This window comes from Rhopalosiphum maidis, chromosome 4 (genome assembly GCF_003676215.2).
Source record: "Rhopalosiphum maidis isolate BTI-1 chromosome 4, ASM367621v3, whole genome shotgun sequence".
Taxonomy (NCBI): Eukaryota; Metazoa; Arthropoda; class Insecta; order Hemiptera; family Aphididae; genus Rhopalosiphum; species Rhopalosiphum maidis.
Window position 1 is genome coordinate 1,935,704 of NC_040880.1, and position 25,009 is coordinate 1,960,712.

General features: G+C 26.7%; 3 protein-coding genes across 9 annotated transcripts in view; 2 read left to right on the forward strand and 1 right to left on the reverse strand.

Moving 5' to 3' along the window:
* The first annotated feature begins 38 nt into the window (after positions 1-38).
* On the forward strand, positions 39-11,007 carry LOC113550353. Of its 2 annotated transcripts, XM_026952109.1 has the most exons (13): positions 40-446; positions 516-599; positions 693-854; positions 936-1,113; positions 1,659-1,926; positions 1,998-2,254; positions 6,768-6,918; positions 6,991-7,082; positions 7,147-7,275; positions 9,081-9,168; positions 9,249-9,327; positions 10,534-10,747; positions 10,816-11,007. In XM_026952109.1, exons 1-13 carry the CDS (start codon positions 228-230, stop codon positions 10,854-10,856), a joined length of 1,962 nt encoding a protein of 653 aa, XP_026807910.1. In that variant the 5' UTR covers positions 40-227; the 3' UTR covers positions 10,857-11,007. The 2 variants fall into 2 exon arrangements, with proteins under 2 accessions (XP_026807911.1, XP_026807910.1); XM_026952110.1 differs by lacking the exon at positions 516-599 and having other exon boundaries at positions 39-446.
* A 1,856-nt stretch (positions 11,008-12,863) lies between these two features.
* On the forward strand, positions 12,864-15,361 carry LOC113548696 (probable ATP-dependent RNA helicase Dbp73D). Its single transcript, XM_026949711.1, has 10 exons — positions 12,864-13,104; positions 13,192-13,342; positions 13,403-13,533; positions 13,622-13,805; positions 13,875-14,060; positions 14,142-14,321; positions 14,389-14,713; positions 14,781-14,946; positions 15,010-15,144; positions 15,221-15,361. The coding sequence occupies exons 1-10, from the start codon at positions 13,036-13,038 to the stop codon at positions 15,281-15,283; spliced, it is 1,590 nt and encodes a 529-aa protein (XP_026805512.1). The 5' UTR covers positions 12,864-13,035; the 3' UTR covers positions 15,284-15,361.
* Positions 15,362-18,905: 3,544 nt separating this feature from the next.
* LOC113548339 (multiple PDZ domain protein-like) overlaps positions 18,906-25,009 on the reverse strand; it is a 62,414-nt gene continuing 56,310 nt past the window's right edge. For 5 of the 6 annotated variants that reach the window (XM_026949169.1, XM_026949171.1, XM_026949170.1 and 2 more), the window contains 4 exons: positions 24,821-24,976; positions 24,007-24,186; positions 23,367-23,554; positions 18,906-19,405 (listed from right to left, as the gene is read on the reverse strand). In XM_026949169.1, the coding sequence (XP_026804970.1) occupies positions 19,135-19,405; positions 23,367-23,554; positions 24,007-24,186; positions 24,821-24,976 (795 nt within the window). In that variant the 3' untranslated portion in view covers positions 18,906-19,134. Of the gene's footprint in view, positions 19,406-22,577; positions 22,597-23,366; positions 23,555-24,006; positions 24,187-24,820; positions 24,977-25,009 lie in introns of all 6 variants that reach the window. The other variant, XM_026949172.1, reaches the window with a different exon arrangement.

The window sequence follows — 25,009 nt, forward strand, 5'->3', positions numbered from 1 at the left end:
ATTATCGTTATCAATATTTAATTTTGGCTTTTTAATTTTTAGTTTTTTCCACAAAAAATTCTGTGCGAACAGTAGCATGTGCCATTATTAATAATAATTTTGATTTCACGTTTAATATAAATATTTGTATCTTATTGAAAATTAAAATTCTTAAACTTATAGAATACCATCACTGAATGAAAATTTTAATATAATTTATTATAGTAATAACATAATAATTCTTAAAAATGCGTTGTTGTGTATGTAAAGTACGTACATATAATAAGGCTGATAAAACTTCTAAAATAAGTTTGTTTAGTGTACCTAAAACTGATTCTTTAAAATTTGAATGGGAAAAGACCTTAGGTGTTCATTTTAAAACTACTTCTAAAGTTTGCCGTGACCATTTTAAAAGCGAAGACATAATTGATACTTGGGTTTCTGGCCAAGGATTAAACAAATACACGGTAAATATCAACAAACATAAAGATCAATCTAATTGTCCAATTAATTTATTGACTAATAATAATTTTTAGATTTCATTAAAAAGACCAAAACTTCGAAATGGAGCAATTCCTATTAATTTTAAGTTATTTCGCACTGATACATCTGTATCTCAAGTAATTTTATTTTATAATGAAAGCCAATAATCTATTATTAATTTACTAATGAAACTCTTAAAAACTGAATATATAGGATTTCAATTGTTTTAGAATTTTGAATCGAGTGTTATACATGTTCAAGTGCCAAATAAGGAATCAATTTCAATCATTAACAATGACCATTGCTATTACAAAGTTAATGTTGATACAACGGACATAACATTATCTTTAAATAATTGTGCATCAATATTGTCTTCACCAGAAATAATAGAAGTATATAATATTTATACTTTATTATATTCTTGGTACATACTAGTATTATAATAATCAAAATGTAACACATTCATTTTATAGGTACAACAAATTTCGCATTTTAAAAAAATTTTAGATCAAATAAACACATTACATATTCCTAAAAAATGGTATTATGAATATATAACCAAAAAACACAAAATCATTAGTTTTCATAAATTGGGATCACTCAGAGATGATTTTACAAGGAGTATAGAAAAACAATTAATTTTAACTGAAGGTATGTTTTAATTTTTTAAATAATATTAAGAGGAAATTATACTCGCATGTGTTGTTTGTGTCTTACTTGCATACATCATAACAAATTTGCATTCAGCAGAACACATTTTATGATGTTAGCTTTAATATTAGAATAAATTTACCTATAATCAAATTTTAAGGTAAGAATATTGTCTTGAAAATGTCATATGCTTTCATTGATATAATTTTAAAGTGAGTTATAGCCAGGGCTCGAGACTTATAGCACTTAAAATCTTTAAAATTGAGCAAAAATATTTAATCAAAAAAAAAAACTTTTTTTACATGATAAAGTAGGTAGGTAAAAGCATATGACATTTTCTAGATAATATTCTTATCTTTAAATTTAATTATAGGTAAATTTACTCTAATATTAAAGCTAATATTACAAAATGTGTTCTGCTGAACACAAATTTTCTTTGGTGTACGTTAGCAAGACAGAGACAACACATGTAGGTATAACGTCCTCTTAAGTGTAAAATATTTTATACAAATTCATTATACCTGTAAAACTAAAATTGTTTTCAGATTTAGAACTATTGCTCTTTGTTTATAACAAGAAAATCAATATATCTGACATTGGCTATATTTCTGAATTGAATACTGTGAATACATATAAAGAATTATTGAGTATAATTAAAAAATTTGATGAAACTCTTGTATGTCAAGGTGCAATATCTTCAAACAAAATAAATGATATTAATTCTTCATATGGTTATCAATTTGTTGAATCCTATGGAGTATGGAGACATATAAAATGCTACACAATACTAACAAAAGATGATTGCATAAATCGGTTATTAATTTTAAATTTAAATAATATTATTTTATACCTATAGCTAACTATTTATTGTTTTAAAATTTCAGTAATATTTGTGTATGGTGTAGACGTTTGTGGTATATTATACAAAATAGAAGATTACGCATGAAAAATAACCAAACTACCCGTGTATTCTTTTCTCCAGTGCAACAAAAGAAATATCAAGAAATTAAAAGTCAAAAACTTTTAATAAAAAAAAAATATTCCAGAGCAACAAAAAGAATTATTTTCCTTCAAAATCAGTTAAACGAAATAAAAACAAAAATAAAAGAAATCCCTGGATTTAGTCTTGAAGAGCTTTTAGGTTAGTATAATATTATGATCAATATATGATTTTAAACTGACGTGTGAATCAGACAAATAATTTTGATCATTAAATTGTGCTACAAAAAGTAACTGTTGTCTGCATCAAGGTACACCAAAGTTACACATGGTTGAATTATTGATGATGTTAAAATATCAACTAATTCAGTGGGCGCTCCACATTCTATTTGATATGGGATTTTATTTATACATTTTGTTACAATATCTTATGAGTCATTTAACTCTGTAAATATGTATTTTATAAATATACTTCTTATTATTAATTTTAAATTAATTTTCACTAATGTCAAAAGATACATTTGTTGTAAAAGCATCATACATTGTATCAATATAACTTCTACAGTGATTTGCAATATTACACAGTCAACATCAACATTATTAATCATTTTCAATTAATTAAATTGAGATTTTATTTTATAATATTAGAAAAATACAGGAACCGCATCCTTAAATATTGATGGTCTTAATTGATTAATTTGAATAAGTTCTAATCAAAACGTTATTTGGGTAGGTTGTGCGTTAATGCAATGCACTCTTATCGATTATTATTTTATCGCTTTTTATTAAATGTATTAGTATGTCATAATGTAGTTTCTCCAACCAAAAAAGTAAAGTATGGCAAGTGCAAGTATCATAAATGTTTACCTGATCAGTGATCATGTTTAATCTCTGACAAAAACATTATGGTTATATAAAGATGATTTAAATAAGTTAATTAGCTAACAAAAAAATATTATTGTTATTATCATAATTTGTAGCTAATTAATATATATTTATATATATAAACTTGTATAAACCAATTAAAATGGTATAAAATCAGAAAAATAGGCAGAGCCCATCAGAAAAATGTGTACTCTATCGCAGTTACAATACCTTGGTCTTAACCATAAAATTTAACTATATAAGGCCTACATAGAATTGGATCATTATATTATAATTTTTAATACCTATTTATGAATATCTGCTTATTAATTTAGTATTTTATAAGCTACTGTATTTTTTTAAATGACTATAATATATAAAAATACATTAACTGATTTTACATTTAAATTAAACTATTTAATGTATCTATCTTTATTCTTTATATTGAATATAAATGTTATTAGGGCATATAGCACATTGGTTTGAACTAATTTTAATCTAGCCCAACTCTGAATACGGTTTTAGGGCTAAACACTTAAGTTCGTCAAATATAAAGAATAAACAAATGGAATATCCTTCATTTGAAAAAAAACAATACTGTCTTAGTATATTTTTAGATGTATTTGACTGTGTATGGCACAGAGACTTATAGTTGCTTTACAAACTTTATAAACAGTTCCTACCTGCCCTCTACTATAGTACTATACCTAACAATCAAATCTTATCACAAAAATTATAATCATTGCAATTTTATAGTTCAACAATAAAGTTTCATATCTCATCTCATTTTTGTATTTAAACAACTAGGGGTGCTATTAGGTAATGTTTCCTAACCTATGGGTCGCAACTGGCTACACTTACCCATAAATACATATATAATCATACTATAAGGTATCGTTTAGCGACATTTATACTACCGAAATGCAAAATACAACATATACGACTAGCTGTGGCCATAAATGCCAATGACATAAGCGTCCTCTCTCCTGGAATCTTGGGATTGTTTTACTAACGATTTAATGGTGTTCAAATCGAAATACGTCACAACTGATAAAGTATTTGACTATATTTTTGAAAATTAAATTATGTCAGATAGTCGTTTCCCTCCTAAATTGTGGGCCAAGTGTTCGTCTTCCTTTTCTTTGACCACAAATGGATATAAATTGTTCCACAGTAAATTCAAAAGGGATTTCAATACTGCTCATCCAAATATTTTTAAGTGTAATGACATACTAATAAATAATATAAATCTGAAACTCAAATTGAAGCTCAAACTGCTTGAAATCATGTTAATACACCGAAATCGAAAAAAAACAAGAACTTATTGCACAAATCATCGACAAGTTTTCATTAAACAAAATAACACGTATGGAATTCATAAAATATTTACCTAAAATTAAAATTTTTGATTTTTTTAAAATATTTTGTATAGACATACATGTTTTATTTTCTTTTTTATATTTTTTTAACTTTTAAATTTAATGCACAATAATACAATAATATTTGCTTTTTTATATAATTTTTATAATTTACTTAGTGTATACCAACAGACACCAACTCATTTTTAACCACACCTCCTTTGAGACAGTCCTAAGTCTGTATGAAGTGGTAAGGAATTTGTGTTGTAAAAAACCGGAGCCGTTTGGGAATTTACCTTTTTGTAAAACGGAGCCGGATGGGCTTGTCCAATAATATAGAGAACAAAAAATAAAAATAATAAGCCGTGAACGTATTCTCGTATGGTATATGTGTATTATATTATTATGTACCTGTATAGATATATTTTTACAAATTTGTTTTTATTTTTTTGTGCTACATAGTTGCAAGAATTAATTTAAATTAATTAAATGTAGTATTATATCTACGTCGGGTCGTCGGACACACAAACGCAACGCATTAAGATAAAAATAAAACAACGTACTACGAACGTAAATACAGGGTGATTATTTTATAATAAAACACTCATTATTTCAAAAAGTATTCATGTTTTTTAAAACATTTTTTTTTACATAGTTTCAAGTTGTTAAAAAGACTACGTTTTTATTAAAAAATCATATTTTTAAATATTTTTTTAAGTTTTTTACTTTTTTGAATGACAATATACAGTTTTCATTTCATATTCCAAAGCAGTAGTGGACAAATATTTTACGGGGTAACCCCATACCACTCCACTCCGCTCGTTTAAACTTTAAACATGTATAGTTCATAAACTACTCGTCCTAAATTCGATTTTTATGTATCAAAATACTCAGACAATTATTCTGCTTTGGAATATGAAATGAAAACTATGTTGTCATTCAAAAAAGTAAAAACTTAAAAAAATATTTAAAAATATAATTTTTTAATAAAAACGTAATCTTTTTAACAACTTGAAACTATGTAAAAAAATGTTTTAAAAAACATGAATACTTTTTGAAATAATGAGTGTTTTATGATACAAGAATCATCGTGTATAGGTGTATTATGTGTGTTCTACTATTGTATGACTAGTATGTAAAATAATATAATGCATAACAGTGCAAAATAAATATGGTTTATAGTTGTATACTATGTAAATTGCACAATGCGAGTACATACTGTCATAAATGCTTGAGTATTAAATTATCGTTTTTTCTCTGTCAGATATTCCAATGTCTGTTAAGATTAAATTAAAAAATATGATGTCTATAAATTTAATTAAGTGATAAAATAGCCAATAGGTAACCGTTCTGGCGTTCTACTATTTAGCAGGAGTGCACCTCGTCATGAATAGGCACTATTACAGATGGATGACCTGTACATTTTGGATTTAATGGTAAATCATTATATACAATGAAAATCGTTTCTGAACGAAGGTGGTTACCATACAGTTATATTAATAATTATATAACAATTTTAATAAATCTCTCGTATTTATTTTTTGGTTTTTCTTGACTATTTTAAATTTTGACTTTCTAATAGCACCGAATAGATCTAATTTTCTACGAGAAACTTCCTTAAAAGTTGATGACAAAAGCACTTTTTCTATTATAAAAACGAACATCCACGATCCACATAATTGTAAAATCAATACATTCATCACTACGTTCAAAATCTATTACAACCTTGAATCTTCTGAAAATATAATGCACCTTCAAGTTCTACAAATTTAATACGAAAAAAAGTTAATATATAAAACAAAAACTATTTTATCAAATAAATTGTTTTCTTGCTTTACTTGAAGCAAACTCTCTTAGTACTTCATGTAAGTCTAATGATTTTAAAAAATCATTCTTAGATTATAAAATAATTTGTATTTCTAACTTTCTAAGTTGTCTTAGGTCGTAGTACGGTGGCCGCACAAAAAATAGTCACCTGCGAGTTTGGACGCCTATTATTATGCTCTTATGAACTATAATCAATGTCATTGCGCTTGATTATCTTGTGGTTGCGTTGCATTTTAAACGTTTGGCGCCTTGTATAAATTGAAATGCAACTTAGTATATTGCTGATGGCGCTCAAACTCAAATTCTAGGCCATCAGCTGTTTACTAAACCGTGATAAAATAATTAATAAATGATAATAAATCGAAATAATAGTATAATACCGAATTTTATTTCGAAATATTATGTTGTTGTAAAGACCGTGTATAATAATTAATATTATTTAAATATAATATTTCGCTATTAATTATAATTATTAATTTATTATAACACCAAAGAAAGAAATAAGAAGGCCAGAAATATTGTGTAATAAATATAAATGTTTTGTGACATTCGTACATTTGTATAGTCCACGGACCCACGGTAGTAATGTAGTATACTAATATAGTACTATTGTATATTTTTATCACAGAATATAAATTAAATTAAATTTCTTTTATACTGTTACAGGTTATAATTATTTATTCTTCACTACAAACTACAAGTTAATAGATTACATTTCCATTTTGATTGTTTTTACCGACTATTTACTGGTTACTTCCATTATGAGTATTTTCAATTGGATTAGTAAAATATTTAACATCGATATCACGAAACCCAAGTAATTTTTACTGGAAACTGAAAAGACAATATGTGTTTATTATAATGTACTATAGTTGATATTTTTTTTTAGTTTAAATTTGCCTTCAGAATTTCAACTACCTACTGATGATGCTGAAAATATTAATACCGAAATGCATAATTTAGAAATTAATGATTTTACTGGTAATTATTTTGCACATTAAATACTGTTTATTTGTGTTGAATAATAACATAACAAAATCTATAGATTCATTCAATAGAAGAAACCATTATGATAATGATAGAAATATGTTTAATCTTGAAGATATCTTTAGATTAATGGAATTAGAATTTCAAAATTTACAAAATCATATTAACGAAACTGAAATTTCTGCGAGTAAGTATTTTGCTATTTTTTGGAGTTTATTTTAGACTGATAATTACATAGATAAGGATATATATATGGTGAAAACATCATCGCTGTTAAAATTTTCATTAGTGAGGCTACACTTAGTTTTAGAAGTTAAATAACCAACTTTACATGAGAATTTATTTGTAGCTCTTATACTTACATGTTAAAATATTATAGACTTTTTTTAATTTACATTAAAAAATAACTAAATAAATACATAATATTTTATGAAAAAACAAATTTGAATCTAAATAATTATTATTGTCATATGTCGTGAAATAAATTAAATTTGTTGCAATTCAAATTTCTAAATAGTTTTAAGATAAATCTTATTCTTTTATTTTAACTATTCTCATAATGATAAACCCTAAGTGCTTAGTAAAATATGTCCTCGTCTCTGAAATTAAAATTGCATTAATTTTTTATTGTTTTAACTAGAGGTCGTGTTTACATGTTTAATGAACTACACGGTACTCGTGTTTTTACCTATGACGAGGTTAAAGCCTGTGTAATAAAAATACTCGTGACTCCTAAACTTGAACTTCAATACTCATATACTTAAATAATGAAAAGTAAATAATACAGAATATTGTTATTTGATTTTCAAAAAAAAAAAAAGAAGTGTTGTAAATTTAAATGATGTTTAATTTATTTGAGATAATATATAGACAAGTTGATATGAACATTATATTATTATTTATGTTTGAAGTATATCTCATGTCTGAAATCTAAATAAAAATATACACGGATATTAAATACACGAGCTTAAATATATTTTTTTCCCGTATATTCTATACCCATTCACAACCACAACCTTTAGTTTTAACTATTAACAGATATTGTGTTATGTACTTTTTACAACTTTATATATCTACCAATATATTTAAATATTTTAATTGTAAGTTGTAATATAAAATTGTATATTTTTATACATAATATTAAATAATTTTAATTAAATATGTATTTTAGTAAATTAATAATTCTAATAGGTAAGACAGAATAAAAAAATGTTCATAATATTTTTCTTTTAAATATGTTGAACTTGGCACCATATAGATTGGTTTTAATTGATAAAAACATAACTGCATAGATACTTCAATATTAAATACTTACTTAGTTGGCATCATAGAATGTACAAATTTGATTGAAATTATTGAAAGTGATTCAAATGTATTTTTATAATAATTACCAATTAGTAGTCAATAATGTAATATAAGTTTCCTTATTATAACATTAAAGCAATGCAAATATCACGGGGATAATTATATTTCCTAAACTTGGTTGTAATAGGTATTTAAAATTCAGGAGGACAAGTAGCAAATGTTCCGTCCATATAAAAAATATTGCTTTGTGATAAAACGTCAAGGTAAGTTAGTGAAGAGAAAATTATAATACAGTTTTAATTTTTTTTATTCTCATAAAATAAAACAATTTTGAATTGTCTTCACCAATTATACTCCTGTGTTTCTTCCAAAAAAAATGTAATCTTTTTTTTGAAATTTTTGTTGGATAAATATTATAACGAATACACTGCAAATACCTTTTCATTGAATTGTTATTAGTTACATATTTTTTGGCTTTTGTCAGATAAATTGAAGGCGGTAAATCATAATTTCCTTATACTGCAGCGTTTATAATAAAATATTTAGTAATCTTTGTGTTGTACTATTCACTTAATGACAGAATAAAATTGTTTTTTCATTGGCCATGCCCAACATTTTTTAGAAATTATTTAATAAAAAATATTTTGTACCAAACTTTAAAATCACTTATGTTTATTTATATTTCAGTTCCAATTAATCAACCATCAAATATGGAACACTTAAATCGTATACCAAAAAAAAATTTTATAGCACAAAGTACTTTTCTTAATCCTAAGTAAGTAACTTTAATTTTTTATTTATTCATTACTTTATAAACATTTTTGATTATTTACAAAATTGAACAAAATATATCAGTTCTATATCTTCAAGACCTTGGGATGAACCTTCAATTAACATAACAATAAAGAATTCTGGACCACAATATTTTGAAAAGGTATGATGTATACACGTATATAATTTACTCAAATTCAACATGTTTATTATAGTTAATTTGTACCAGTTTTTATATTTTATTTTGTATTAACTAACTGTTAATTACAGAAATGTAATTTTATAAAAAAAAATGTTGAAACATAAAATATAAAAGAAATTATTGTTATATATTTATTTATTAATTGTAATTTATTTATAGCACTATTAAGTAGTATTTACAATTAACTATGCATATATTATAAGGTAATCCTTACGTATGTACACTCCTTATTTTGAAACTTAACATAGAACTTCAATTCATAAAAATTGAATTTTAAATAAGTATTTTATTTCATTAATGAGAAAAGTAGGGCATGTTGCAAAATGTTAGTCTACTTCCTGCTAATATAAATCTTAAGCTATAGATAAATACACTGTATTGTATAATAGTAATTAGTAGAGAACAGATTTAAATTCTCTAAAAAACAAAAAAAGTGCAATAAAAAATACAATTTAATGATGCACTCATTAAAGAATTTTTTTTAAATGAACTAAAAAAATATTTTTAATATTGATATAATGTGTTTAATTTGTATCATTTTTTAATTCTCCTATATTACAAAAAATAAATATACAATTTAGATAAATACATTTGTTATACTTTTATCTTCTGTTTCATAATAGCACTCTATAATCATGTGTTGCTTAATTTTTATTGAATTTTATAAATTCCTTTATAAAAATGACTTAAAAATATAAAAAAAATGCAAAATAAAAGTTACATTTTTATTCCTTGATGTATAAAATGAACTTAGTGCTTGGAAAGCAATGTTTTCAGAAAAAGATGCAATTTGCATTTAAATTTGTTCCCTAGTAATTAGTATATTTAATCTAAAAAAATGATAAAAAAAAATGCAATATAGCTTGATAAAATGATATTAGCGATAGCAGATACTGAGATCCTATAGAATTTCTAAAATAATTTTAACAGATATAAATTATTTATTTATTATATTTGTAATCTTCTCTTTTCTTAATTTTCCTGTATACATTTATAATTAGGTATGTTTTTTTCAAGTATTTAATTTATTTATTTTGAAGACTGGTTAAAATTAATGTGACAATATACAATGTTTTTAGTTTAAATATTCAACACTTGTTATTTTAAAAACCTTGAATTTTAAATGTTAACCCTATTTATAATAATTAAATGATACTTAATTTGTAGTTTGGCAGCTCTTCTTCGAGGTCTTCTTATGTATCTAAAAACTGGAATGGCAGAATAATTGAAAAAGAAACCTCCACGAATCAGATACAAGATGGAATTATTGAAACAGTTACTGTTATGAAAGACGGGGGTAAAAAATGTGTAGAAACAATAACAGAAAATTCAAAAACTGGAGAAAGAGTTGAAAAACTACAATTATCCAATTTGGATCAAAGTAATTTTTTATATAGTTATACATCATTACTACTTAATTTTACTTTCTTTTTTTTTACTAAAATTTAGATGAATTGAATGAATTCAAAAAACAGTTTTCAAACTTCTAATGGCATGAATAAGTTTGTGAATGAATAGACACAAAATTACAAAAATATAGTTATTCTCAGATTATGTACAAAACAGAATTGAATCATTATTTTGTGGAAAATATTATTATGGTGGCATAGTTACAATACATTATGACTCTCAAAAATTAAATAGTTGTTTATATATTTAGTATTTACTTTGCCAACAGTGCCGGATTAAGACCGACCCTAGCCCTAGGCAAACATTTTTTTATAGCTCACTGTATTAAGATTTATGACATTCGCTACGGACACCCGGTTAAACTGCCATGGTTAGTGCCACTATTTAAAAAAAAAATAGCTCTCTTTGATGGCCACTTTTATGTAGCCCTAGGCTTGTGCCTACTCTGCCTATACGTTAATTCGGCACTGCTTGCCAAATTCAATACAAACGTATTCATTTTATATTAATCTCCACATTTAACCCTTTAATAAAAATTGTTCCTCCCATTCAATCCTTATAACCTTCCTCGTTAAATAAAAAAAAAAATAATCTAATAAAATATTTTATACTTCTACTAGTTCTACTATGTTTAAGGAGTAATTTTTCATGCCTTCATGGTAAGTATAGTAAGTTAAAAATGGAAATAACAAAATAGTATTAAGAAATTACCCATCTATTTTTAAACAAAATGTATGAATCATAAATTCATAAATCAACTTTGAATGATGAAGAATACATTACCAGTTCGACTAAATGATGGAACCATAGGTTTAGTAAATTAATAGGATAAACTCATTTAACAATTGAGACTTATACAAAAAATAAGGCTAGAAGTAGCAGCTAATGAAGTTAAGCTAGCTTAAATTCAACTAAAAGTGCTACAACAATAAGGAAAAAATATAAATTCAATTGGTTATGCATGTGACATAATCTATTACCCAGTCACTAATTTAATCTTGGCCTAAATGATTCTTCATTCTGTACACTTCATTTAAATGAATATGTCTGTGACCTTTCCCATATTCTATTTAATTGTCCATTTGTCCTGCACTGTAGGCGGCAGGCCAAACACCTAATTCTAATAAATGCATTTAAAACTCAATATTTCTTTTAATCTCTATTCTATACTCAATTATTGAGTAATTAAAATTTCATATTGAGTCTCAATATGAAATCTATAAGACTAACTGCTATTAAAATTGTAATTTTCTTTTATATAAAATGCTGGCACTATAAACTGCACTTTGTATCATTAATTTACTATTTTATTTGACATATTATCCAATCTTATTATTATATAATCTTAAACTTCTGAATATATGTGAACTTTGATATAAATAAATATAGGTACATAATAAACCACAATACAGTGCTATTATGTTAGATATATTTTCAAACTCAAGAAATTTTTGCAAGTTCATATTCATCAAAAATTGACATATTAACTTTAAATTTCATCCAAAAAATAAAATAATATTTCATATTTAAATTATTAAATGCCCAAGAAGTTATTATAATTGTTATGTTGTAGACATCTAATTTAATTAGAATAACATAACTAATAATTTATTAAAATATTGACATTTTTATAATAGTTATATATTTGATATAATAATGTAGGTACATTATAATTATAATATAATATAATAATATATATAATTAAATATTAGGTATACTCGTATATACTTATATATTTCTTATTATATATTATTATTATATTAGTATATTACTATCTTTTTATAGTCGAAAACAAAACAATATTTATAGTATTTTTACAAATTAGGTACCTAAGTAATTCATAATTTCAACACCATGTGGCGTGCATAGAGTAATATATTATTGACTATTATATAATACATTTTTGGATATTACTATATTAATATTAGTTAAATCCTTCAATCTGAACAAATTAACTTTGGAACTATTATTATTATGTGGAAAGTACATTTAATCGTGGTGGAAAGTGAAACAAAATGTATTTATCGTGTGGTATAATGATATCAGATAATTTTAATATTTATTATCTATAGGTGATACTGTTAACAGTCATTTTTACAACATAAAAACAAAAATATAGTTAATGCACGTGTATGGTTTAAGTATTACTTATTGCCGTATTTCAGTATTTGCCGATTTGTTTGATTTATTTGTTCTCTGTAGCCGTATATTATATTGTGTTTTGTTGAATTTAAGTTAACGCATGACTGAATTATAACGATGGACGCTTCGATACCAGCATCAGACTTTACATTAATAGATACACACGGATTCAAGAAAAATAAAAAGGTATTAGAAACTCTATTCACGATTTCTATTTATTAAATCTTGACGACATATTACATGTTCTTACTATTTATTTTTCCAAATGTATAGGTTAAACGTGTTCTACCAGACTGGCTCGCCAAACCTACTATTGTATCGGTTGATTTAAAACACCTAGAAGTGCCGATTGACGGCATTCCAGAGTTGGACCAAGCTTTAGTTCAAAAATTAAAAAATAAAGGATGCACACATTTTTTCCCAGGTAATTTGAGTTGTAAATTAATTTTCATCGCAGTTTAATCACTATATATGTTTATCACAGTTCAAAATCAACTAGTACCATGGATAATTAAGACACAAAAACATTGGAACTATAGATGGCTCAGAGATGTGTGTATTTCAGCACCGACTGGCAGTGGAAAAACTCTCTCTTATGTTCTTCCTATTATTCAGGTTCAGTGTACCCTTTCATTAAAACCAAAATTAATTTAACATAGTCAATAATTTATGTTTTTATTTTATTTTAATATTGTTATTATAGACATTAAAAACATTCTCTAGACATCAACTCCGTGCTCTCATTGTATTGCCAACCAAAGACTTAGCTGTCCAAGTATTCAAAGTATTTTTATATTATATAAAAAATGCATTTAATTTGAGGGTGCTTCTTTTAGAATCCAAAAATATGACTTTAGAAAAAGAAAAAGAAAGGATCTTGAAATATGGTATTAAAATGATAGAAAGCCATATAATTTACTAATTTAAATAATACAATAACTATTAACTAATTATAGATAGCGGTGTTGGATGGATAGACCTTGTAGATATCATAGTGACTACTCCAGGAAGACTAGTTGATCATTTATATTACACTGAGGGATTTTCTCTAAAAAACCTCAGGTTTCTTGTTTTGGACGAAGCTGACAGTTTTACCAATATTTTGCAAAATGAGTGGCTATGTAAAGTTAACGATAGCTTAGGTAATTTACATAAATAACTGTTTTATTTTTTACCATAGTTAATTAAATATTTAAACAGACCGAAAAATTATTTTTGTTTAGCATACAATGGACCTACAATATGTACGTTAAATACCTTAATCAAGTCGCCACAAAGAACACAGAGGTTATTATTTTCAGCAACACTCACTCAAGATCCTGAAAAGTTAAAGTTTCTTAAACTCTTTGAACCAAAATTATTTACATCAATTATAAAAAGGAAAAACACACAATTGTCTACAGGTAATTTTAACTTAAGCATGATGAAGACGATGAGGCTTAAAATTCAATTAACTTAAATTTATTACAGATACAACGGTCACAGACGAACCAGTACGAGGTGACTTTGTAGGAAAATACACAACACCCAATGAACTCAAAGAATACATGGTGTTGTGTCCAGAAGAAAATAAACCTTTAACACTATATCATTTGATAAGAAGTAAAGGTTTGAAAAGGGTAATTTGTTTTGTCAAATCAAAACTAGAAGTGCATCGTTTAACTCGACTTTTATGTAAACTCAGTGAATTTGATGAAAATAATTCACCGTTAAGAGTTAATGAAATTTCTTCTGATGTATCTCAAAAAGCTCATTCTGGTTATATTAAACAATTTTCAGATGGAAAAATTGATATGTAAGTTTTCATATATATTTTAATTTTATTTGTTTTTATTAATTATTGTTTTGGTTTGTTGTTATAGATTAATTTGCACAGATTCATTAGCTCGAGGCATAGATATTGAACGAATATCTTGTGTCATTTTGTACAATGTTCCAAAATATCCAAAAAACTATATTCATAGAATTGGTAGAACAGCGCGTGCTGGCCATAAAGGGAAAGCTATTACATTTGTCACTCCAGAACATGTAAATTCATTACTTTAATATTGTACTTAATTTGTTATTGTTTAAAATTGATTTTATTTGCAGAAAGAACTGTTTGAAAACATTTTAAGTTCTGCGGGTAAAACTAGTCTGAAGAATATGAAAGTTAAAATTTCTGACTTGGAACAATATGAACAAATGTACATAGATGCATTAAAAGCTGTAAAAACTGAATCGACTGTAAGTATAAGTTCAAATTTATATTTAATTATATAATATTCTATTTATTAATGGTATTTTGTCATTTTTAAACTAGCAAAAACCAAAAACTGTTAGCAAAAGAAGATTGAGGAAGAAGAACAAACAACCTAAAAAGTAATCTGTACACATGTTTTATTCTTTTTTTTTTTATTATTTACAAATAATATTAATGAATATAATTATTTTACCAACAGTTTATTTTTGTATTTTATTTTATCACCTCTTTTTATTAGTGTAATACATATCAATTAATAATTAAGGAAAAATAATTAACATAACATTTTACTAACTTAATGTAAACTGTAATAAATTATTTTTAGTTATTATTCAAAAGATTACAAACTGCTGTCAAAGTAAAGAAGAATATGCATAATTTTTAACTTTAGAGTGCAACCCTGTATGCTAACATTGCTAATTATTAAATAAAACTTAATATAAAACAAGATGAAGACATAATATTAATTCTTAATTCTTAAAATACAAATTGTTCAACACTAAACAAAATTATGGTCCCTATACATTTTCTAAAATGTGATAATTTTTGAATAAATTGAGTTAAAAACTAAAGTATATTACCTAATTCCTATAGCTAAATTTTTCCATTTTAAATTTACAAGTTTTTTTTTTATGAATAACTTGTTTGTTGAACTAATTTAGGTACTGTTAAATGTTACAATTGATTACTATTTGAATTTTAGTAATTAATACTTTTTTATTTATTACATAATAATGAGCTTTGGCCTGTACTGCTAGGAAATAAAATAATATGGTATTAAGCATTTAAGCTATTAAATTATGAAGGTTAATAAGTATTTTTACTTATGATGATTTTGAATGTCGCCAACAATTATATAGCTTAGCATCTGTTTATAAAACTTCAAAAATCATTAATCAACTAGAATTTAAAACACTGAACAAGTTAGTTATAATTATAAACCTACATAAAATGTATGTTAACATTTAATGTTTATTATAATAGTTTATGAAAGTGTAATGTTCTTTTGAGTTCAAAAGTAATAAAAAGTTATAGCAATATAATGTTCTGTAATGTTAAAAACTAGTTATAACTTGTAATTATTTTCACTGAATGAGCTTTACAATGTCCGACTCATGTCCATGTTTCTTATTTTCATTTCATCCTTAATTCTTATTATGAATTTAAAGATATTTTAACATGACTACATTCAATATAATATGTATTATGTGATATCTAATATGTTTCTAAATACTTAATAGCACACTAATTATGAGTAGTATGAGTGAATATGACTAATTGATAACTATACCCATGTACTCACCAATCACTAGAATAAAATTAGATAATTATAATGGGATATTGAATAGGTAAGGTTCTTCAAAAAAAACAATTACACAAATATAATATTCTCAAATGTTAAATTATTTACTTATTCAGACAGAAATTTTGTTAAATATTCAACATTATACAATTTAAAGAAATAAACTAATATTTTTAGATAAAATGTTCAAATAATGTATCGATAATGACGATAATACATTTGAATATAAGCCATTCAGCTACAACAAAATGAATGCAGTTATTTTTATATCTAATTTCATAACAAATTGAATGTAATATAATAATAATAATAATAATAATAATAATAATTGGCACACTGATTTTGAGTTGATTTTAATAAAAATGTTAAGAGTGCCTTTATATAATATATAATATTATTCTACAAAGATTATGCAAGAAACGCGTGACCCTGTCAGAAGGTGCACCTAAATTAGGTTGAGACCAAATAAATTAGTAAAAATGTTTTTTTTTCATTTTTAAACGATTAATTTATGTTCAGTCTTAATTCTATTATCACAAAAGACAAATAATGTTTTATATATAATATACTAAACGAAGTTAATAACAAGTTTCGTATAAAATTTAACAATTTACAACATGTTCAATAATGTAATATAATGTTTGTATTGTGCAAGTGTAAAGCCTACATTATACAATAAAAACTACATATTATGATTATTATAATTATTATTCCTATAATATTATGTAGGTATTTGACTATAAACACTGTCGGATAAAATCTAGCTGACTATTTAAGTATATAATATATATAAATATATATTATAATAGGTGCGTCGATTTATTGTAGGTACAATATGACAAAAAAATAACGAAAACGAGACGAATGTTATAATAGCCAGCATAGGCACAGTGATTTTATGAACGCCTACGCAAAAACAGAGTCCGAAGTCATCTTATAATAATTAAAATTATGTATATTAAAACTTAAAATCGTTGACGAGAGTACCGAGAATATAATATTTTCGCGTCTAGTCTCCGACAAACAATTTGCCCAAAAACTGTTAGCCCCGTAGTTTTTTTCGATATTTCACGACGGAAAACAACTTTTCCCGTTTGAAGAGGTTTTTTTTTAAATAGTTTCAACACGATATTATATTCGACATTTTACCTTGCATGTAATTCGCATGCGTAATAGAAACTACTGACAAACATACTAACGTCAATATTTAAAAAAAAATGTTTGTCTTTTAACAGTCGCCTTTTACAAAGATACCGCAGATTGTTTAAATTTATCTGTTCTATCCGTTATACATATCAGTTAGGATAAGCGACTTGTATACGAGGGAGTAAATTACAAACAAAAATAAAAATAAACCCGTCGCGGGAGGGCGGTAGTTTTCCGGGCAAGAAGTAGGTAAGTACCTACCCCTAACCTATAATACATGAAAATATTTCGCCGAACTCGGAGTTCACTAGCTGGTACGTTTACATAATAAAATACATAGGATTATGGTTGTGTACGTCTATATTTACAGAACGTGATGGGAAGAAACGCGCACGTCGAAAGACGACGCTGCAGACTATTTCCTCATCCTCCTCCTCCTGCACCATCATAATAACGCGGTAAACCGTAATAGCAAGTGATGGTGTTTAAATGTCTAGTGCGAATCATATCAGCCCATCACTGATCTAAATTGAAATAGATACTGCCGTCGTTGTCCAATACGGATTATAGTCGGCCAGTTTGGATTATATACGGACAAAAAGTTTGAAAAATCTGTTTTGAGATTAAACGTCCTACTTGCGATTTTTCGACTTTACTTTCTATATAGGTACAACACATATGCTGTTTGTTAACATAATATTATTATTCAATACACATATTGAATGCAATCAATTCAATGCACGTGTGTCTGAGTAGCAGTCGTTGTACCTACTATTATTGCTATTTGCAAGTCCATTTAAGCGATACCGCTTCGAGAAAAATGTGAAAAGTCAGGGTACGTGTTCAGATAGGCAGTGTACAGATCGATTCAGAAATTTGGATTACTCTAATAATATAATACTATATTTTAATGAGATGATCGTCCGGCACTAGACTTTAAATTATAATAATATTATTACCTACCTTTACAACCCGCAGATGCACGCATAGAATTTATTTTTATCGTCATCATGGACGATGAGAGGAGGGGAGGGAGTAGTGCTGTACAATGACTTGGGTACGAGGTACGTATTATATATATATATTATACCAAGTGATTAATTTAATGTAAGAAACTAATTATTTCTAAAACTATTAGTGTTTTTAAAAATATTTTTTTTGCAAAACTTTAATTCTTTAAAAAACAAAGTTTTCTAAAGATATTATATTTTTTTATATTTTTACTTTAACAACAACACGCATTTTTATTTTTTATTCCATAACAGCTCGAAATATTAAAATAATATTCCGGTTAGGAATAGGAAATTAAAAATGTATGTTGTCATTTAAGTGTAAAAACTTTAAAAAATATATAATATTTTTGGAAAAAATATTATTTTATAACGACTTAAAATTGCGTATAAGTTTTCTGAAATAATGAGCATCTTACGCTAAATGGATCATAAACAGTGTGGTGATGTCGCTTACAATTTATTAGTTAATATTAAAGTAGGTACTCAAAACGCATTATCCTCCGCGGAGAAGGCTACGACTGTAAGGTGAGCGTGACGGATGCGACCGCTTCGTTGAGCATGGCGACAACCTGATCGTGTCCCATGCCCTCCACTGACACTCCGTCGACTGCTAAAATCCTATCGCCGCGGCACAGCCCGCTTGAGTCAGCTGCGCTGCCGGAGAACACAGTTTTGACGTAAATCGGTAGGTGCCCGTGACCGCCGACGATGCTAAATCCAAATCCATCCATTCTACGTACCATCGTCACGGTGTGCGTTTCTTCCATAGACGCCGCCGATTCGCTATTTGATCGTAATAGTAACGACAAGAAAAAAAAATTACAAAAACACGATATCAATCAATCGATATAATATTATATTATAAATAATAAGTCCTACGATATATTGATATACTTATAGCCGATATACAGTTGGATAGTGTTTGTCTTGAAGGAGGGGGGCACAGGGTAACTGAATTTTCTAATTAAATTTTTTAATTTTCTAGAGTACATTTGTTGATTATTTCAAATCATGGCACATCGGATGGTACTTTTTTATTTAGGTTTGTTTTTTACAAAATTACAAAGTTTTTAATATTTTTTCATAACCTAACCTAGGTAAAATTTTGTGAAGAAAAAACTATATAAAATGTGTGTAAGAATTTATACGCGCCGATACAGCGATAAGTGACAATCATACACACTAATATATCTCAAAATTTAATTCAGCCAACTGCAGTGTGTCATCGTAAATTTTAAGAAAAGAACTACAGATGAAGTATACTGTCCCAAAAGATAATAGTAGACTCTCATTTAGATGAAAATTTTCTCATTTATGGAACTTATTAAATTAAGTCTGGAGAGTAATAAAACACTGTCTAGCTGTTTACACTATTAAATTAATTTTTTTAATTCTGTTGAAACATTGGGCATCTCCTGCAGTGTCAGCTTAGCACTTACCTACATGTTTTTTCTTATAACTTTAAGCAGATTTGACCCACTTTAGACAAATAGCATATTATAAATATATATTAAGGTTATGGTTGAAACTTTGAAAGTAAGTGTAATAAGTTATGAAATGTTTGTTGATTTGTGATTGTATGTTGGAGGGTATAATAAAAGACAGTGTGGGTCATGGGGGCACGCACGGTTATATTCGATATTTAAAATTAAGTTAGTAAATTTTGTATGCTCCATAATCACTAATCAGAGTACCTAGGTACCTCTATTATTTCTCTTCCAAGACAAGCATTGCACTTGGGTATATGTATAATAAAAATATATAAATAAAATGAATTAGTAAATTAACTGATACATTATAATATCAAGTTAAGTATGTGAGTAAGTATAGGATAAGTGCTTATATCGAGGTATTTTTAACAGGTTTGCATGCCCCTATAAGTGGATCCATGGATTCATAGATGTTATGTTGAGATGCTCTTATTTTTTCCCAATAACCCATGAATATTTTTTTTCAAATAATTCAAATTATTCGATAACCTACAATCGATGTCTTAAAAAAAAATTAAGTAATATTTTATTTTAATTCTACATTTATTGTATTCAAAAGTATGAAAATATATGATACACATATATTATTTTCTCCTATAAACGTTAACACAAGTTGTTCATGATCCAAAACTCGTAAAGTATAATATGATTGACTTATGATCAAAAGAAACGGCACTAATATTTTTATTCAAGAAAGTTAATCAAACTTAATTTAAAAAAAAATGATTAGAGGGGTAAGAGTCTATGGCTATAATTTTTATCTTAAAGAGGTTTATATTCAAGAAAAGGTTAAGTCTATATTTATTCAAATTTTATTGGACCCGTTGCGGAGACTATAATCGTGCCCCAATTTTCTTTAATTTACGAATAGCAATTGTAATTAATTACTTCATATTATTGTGTCAGGAAGTTAAAAATTTTTGTGTGTTTGGTAGGGGGGTATTTAGTATTCATAGTTGTGTGATGACAAACGCCGATATTTGTCTTAGTCACATGTAATTGCTCTATCATATATACCTATAATACAATCCTTGAAACCTATATTGCGTAAAAATTATTGAAAACTTACAAATTGTGAATAGGTGCCTATATAACGATGACAAAATATGAAATAAATTATAAACGATGATCGTTAACAAAATATTGCAAAAGATATTCTTGTGGTTTGAATATAAAATTGTTTAGACTCTAGGTACCTAGTTATAATATTAATTTAAAAATATTATTTTCTAAAATAAATGATAGAAGGGCCGACCAAAGAGCTAAGCTACAACTGCTACAAGACATTCTAAAAACGATGTAAAATATTATTATATGGATATATTTAACTTATTAAGTTATAAAATATCATAATTTAAAGCCCAAAAGATGTTAAAGGTGATATAGAAAATGTATTCACTAAGAATAATAAAAAATGGAAGGAAGAAAAGTAGTCGTATTATGAAGGGTTTAAAAACAAGATTATTTGTTAACACACATAACTGCTGTTTTCACTTTCAATAATACTATAATAGGTTAGCTTAAAAATACATTTTTGAATACTAAAATGTCTAAAACTATTTTATGGGACATGACCACAATTTTCTAAAATGTTTATATTGAAATATATCTATTGCGGCGGTCTACGACGACGGCGGACTCTACACGACTATATAGGTACGCGTTACTAAAGATCGAAGAGATATCGCAATATTAATCCGATAAACTATAGGTGTATCTATCATAAATTATAGGTGTATCTATCTTGTTATCTAAATCGACAACTATATTATTCATATATTTCTATATAGGCACGTTGGTTTATTTGGTCACGTGGCTATTTTCACGAAATAAAAATGACGAAATCCATGGTATTGCGTACAACAATTTTAAATTGTATACCTACTTAATATAATGACGATGGTTCCATTATAACGTAAGATTATCGCCGCCCCTAATCGATTACAATATGATGATATATATACAAACGGATAGTTATTGTCTGTTATAATACACATACAAGGCCGACGCGATACCGCCGATCGACGAATTCGCGATCAGCAGCAATATGGTATATAATAGATCTATCTACTGCCTCATTAAGCAACTACGACGCGCATGGTTATTAATTTATCATAATATGCAACGTGGCCCCGAAACACAACTGGTAATTAACCGAACAGTGTTAGCGCGTTTAGCTACGCCAATGCGATAAAATATTAAAATAATAAACACACAAAAGAAAAAAATTTTTAAAGAACTCACAACGACTATAATTCATGCAGTATAAACAAATAAAAAAAATCATGTCGAATGACAACAACACAACGCACGCAAATAATATTACATAATAGTAACGAGTTGATAAGTGATTCGTCACCAAACATATTATGATATCATTAGGATATAAGTTTTGCTACAAAAATATTATACATAAACATACGACTTTCTACTGCAAAAACTCTACACAAAGGCATTTTACTTACAGAACATGAAAATCATTTTCTAAACGTATTCCCGGAGATTAGCATGAAAAACAAGATTATTGAATATCTCAATAAGTAGGTATCAAAATATTATTATAAATTATAATTATATTATTATTGTGATATAATTCTACAAATTTGTTTCTTCATTTTCAAATTTGTTGACTGTTCAACGCTCGTCGTGAACGACATGCATTAATACATTCATATTTCATATATATCATGTAATTATAATTTATAAGAATAAATATTAAATATGCACGTATTTATGTATTATATCAGTGGCACAAGTACATAACTAGGGAGTAGGGGCGATGTGACTGCCGTAGCACCGAGGTCTAAAAATTAATCCCACGATTAAATTCTATTATATTTTTATCAAATAAAATTTTAATTTTTAATATAATTAACATGTTTTGTATGGCATAATTCGCTTTCGTTAAATTTTAAATTTTTTGACTACTCGTATTATGTTTCAAATTCAAAAGAGTAACTCAAGAAATTTTAATATTTAAGATAAAAATTAACGATTTCTTTCTTGATAAACCAAAAAAAGGAATGAGTACGCCCCATTTCCTTTTATTGAAATAAATATAATTCCATATTATAGGCATAATACTTTTAAAAACTGAATTGTTCATTAGGATACTTAATATCAAAGTTTACACGGTGCAGAAGGGAAAGAGAGAACTGAAAAAAGTCATTATCACAGTTTAAGACATTTACTAAGTTATGCCACGTCACTGATATATATACAATATAGGTAATATATTTTGTATCGGGGCTTACTTGTCCGAACTAGACGTAGACGAGCGAGCTTTGAGACGACCCATTTTCAAAATGACTCTGCCCGTCGCCGTCTTCAGTACGGCAGCGGCTTCTTCTTGAGAAGCGTTCCGTACGTCTTGGCCGTTGACCGCCAAGATCTGATCGCCTTTCATCAGACGGCCGTCAACGCCGGCTGCACCGCCTACCACCTGCAAAATATACCAAAAACTAAAGATAACCATGCAGGTAACCAATAGGTATATAATGTATAATATTATAATAAACTTAAATCTGAGATTATTCCTCATTAGTATTATACTAATCGGATCACAGTTATATATCCATTATGGTTTATAATATTTTTTTATTAGACGAAATTATTGAATACAAAATGCATTTTTGTGGGATACTATAGAAAAAGACTATTATCCTCTAAACTCGAGTATTTCATTATACATTTACACCTTACACGTGCATATAAGAAATAAAACTGTTTTTTTTTTCATTTTCACTATCAAGCTATTTATATTAATTGTTAGTAAATTTGTACATCATTGCATTTAAATTAAGTCAAATATATTTTTTTCTATTATTCTAGTTTTAAGAACTTTAAAAATCAACGCCATTACATTATGTTTACCCCACGGAAAATGCCACTTACGATGTCCGATATAAATATTCCCGAACCGGATTTCCTGCCCACTATACTCAATCCTAGCCCTTTGCTAGGCTTTTTTGTTAATTCTACGTCGAACGCGTCCGTGATGTTCGTTGTATCTGCGGAAATACTACCATTTTCGTCTGGAACACACGACTCGTCTCTCATCACAACCATGGTCACCTTTGAGAAATTCAATATATTATATATATATATATATAAAATATACATGTAAGGAAATAAATAGCTAACGTTACACATACAAAATTATGAAATATAATATTATATTATATTTTATTATAGTATATTGTCAAAATGATATTGTGTAGAATACCACCTATGAAAATTCGCTATTCGGCTGCATAAATAAAGTAGGTATATTGAATCATAATTCATTTTTACAACAGCATTTTAAATTGATATAAACTGTAGACTGTAGAGTTCAGTATAAGAAGCACTAACTATATCAAAATATCTTCTACACCTTTACTCATATCTTATTTAAACCTAAGATACTTAAAAATTAAAAATACAGTTTGCTATTTAATTAATAAAATATTAGCTTTTTTTCGCTGTAAAAATAGTGTCGTTTATAAAGCGGTATAAAAATTTGTTATTTTTTTCTCGAATAAACAACAATTGCAACTAGAATACTGGAAAATTAGTGTTCTTCTTCGATGCAGTTCTAAAGAAATAATTTTACTGATAATGTAGGTAATTATAAATAGTTTAATATAATGTTATAAATAATGTGCAGCGCGTAAGATATATACTAAATTGTAATGTTGGGCACATGCAATATTATAATAATAAGTACCTTTGCTGGCGTTTGCCGTAAGACGCCCAACGCTTTGATATGCGTTATATTTCTAAAGTCTTCCCCGTTCACCTCCACCAACTGATCCCCGGGTCTGAGTCTACCGTCTTTAGCTGCGGCTCCGTCTGGATATACCTCATGAATAATGACTACGACCTTTTAACATGGATTATAATAAGTAAAATATAA

What these genes read in the sequence shown, in the direction of transcription:
- LOC113548696 (XM_026949711.1), top strand. Translation starts at nt 13,036, where the DNA reads ATGGACGCTTCGATACCAGCATCAGACTTTACATTAATAGATACACAC. An exon ending in GATTCAAGAAAAATAAAAAG is followed by an intron (nt 13,105 to 13,191) that starts GTATTAGAAACT and finishes CCAAATGTATAG; the next exon opens with GTTAAACGTGTTCTACCAGA. An exon ending in ATGCACACATTTTTTCCCAG is followed by an intron (nt 13,343 to 13,402) that starts GTAATTTGAGTT and finishes TGTTTATCACAG; the next exon opens with TTCAAAATCAACTAGTACCA.
- LOC113550353 (XM_026952109.1), top strand. Translation starts at nt 228, where the DNA reads ATGCGTTGTTGTGTATGTAAAGTACGTACATATAATAAGGCTGATAAA. An exon ending in ATCGATATCACGAAACCCAA is followed by an intron (nt 6,919 to 6,990) that starts GTAATTTTTACT and finishes ATTTTTTTTTAG; the next exon opens with TTTAAATTTGCCTTCAGAAT. An exon ending in AGTACTTTTCTTAATCCTAA is followed by an intron (nt 9,169 to 9,248) that starts GTAAGTAACTTT and finishes AAAATATATCAG; the next exon opens with TTCTATATCTTCAAGACCTT.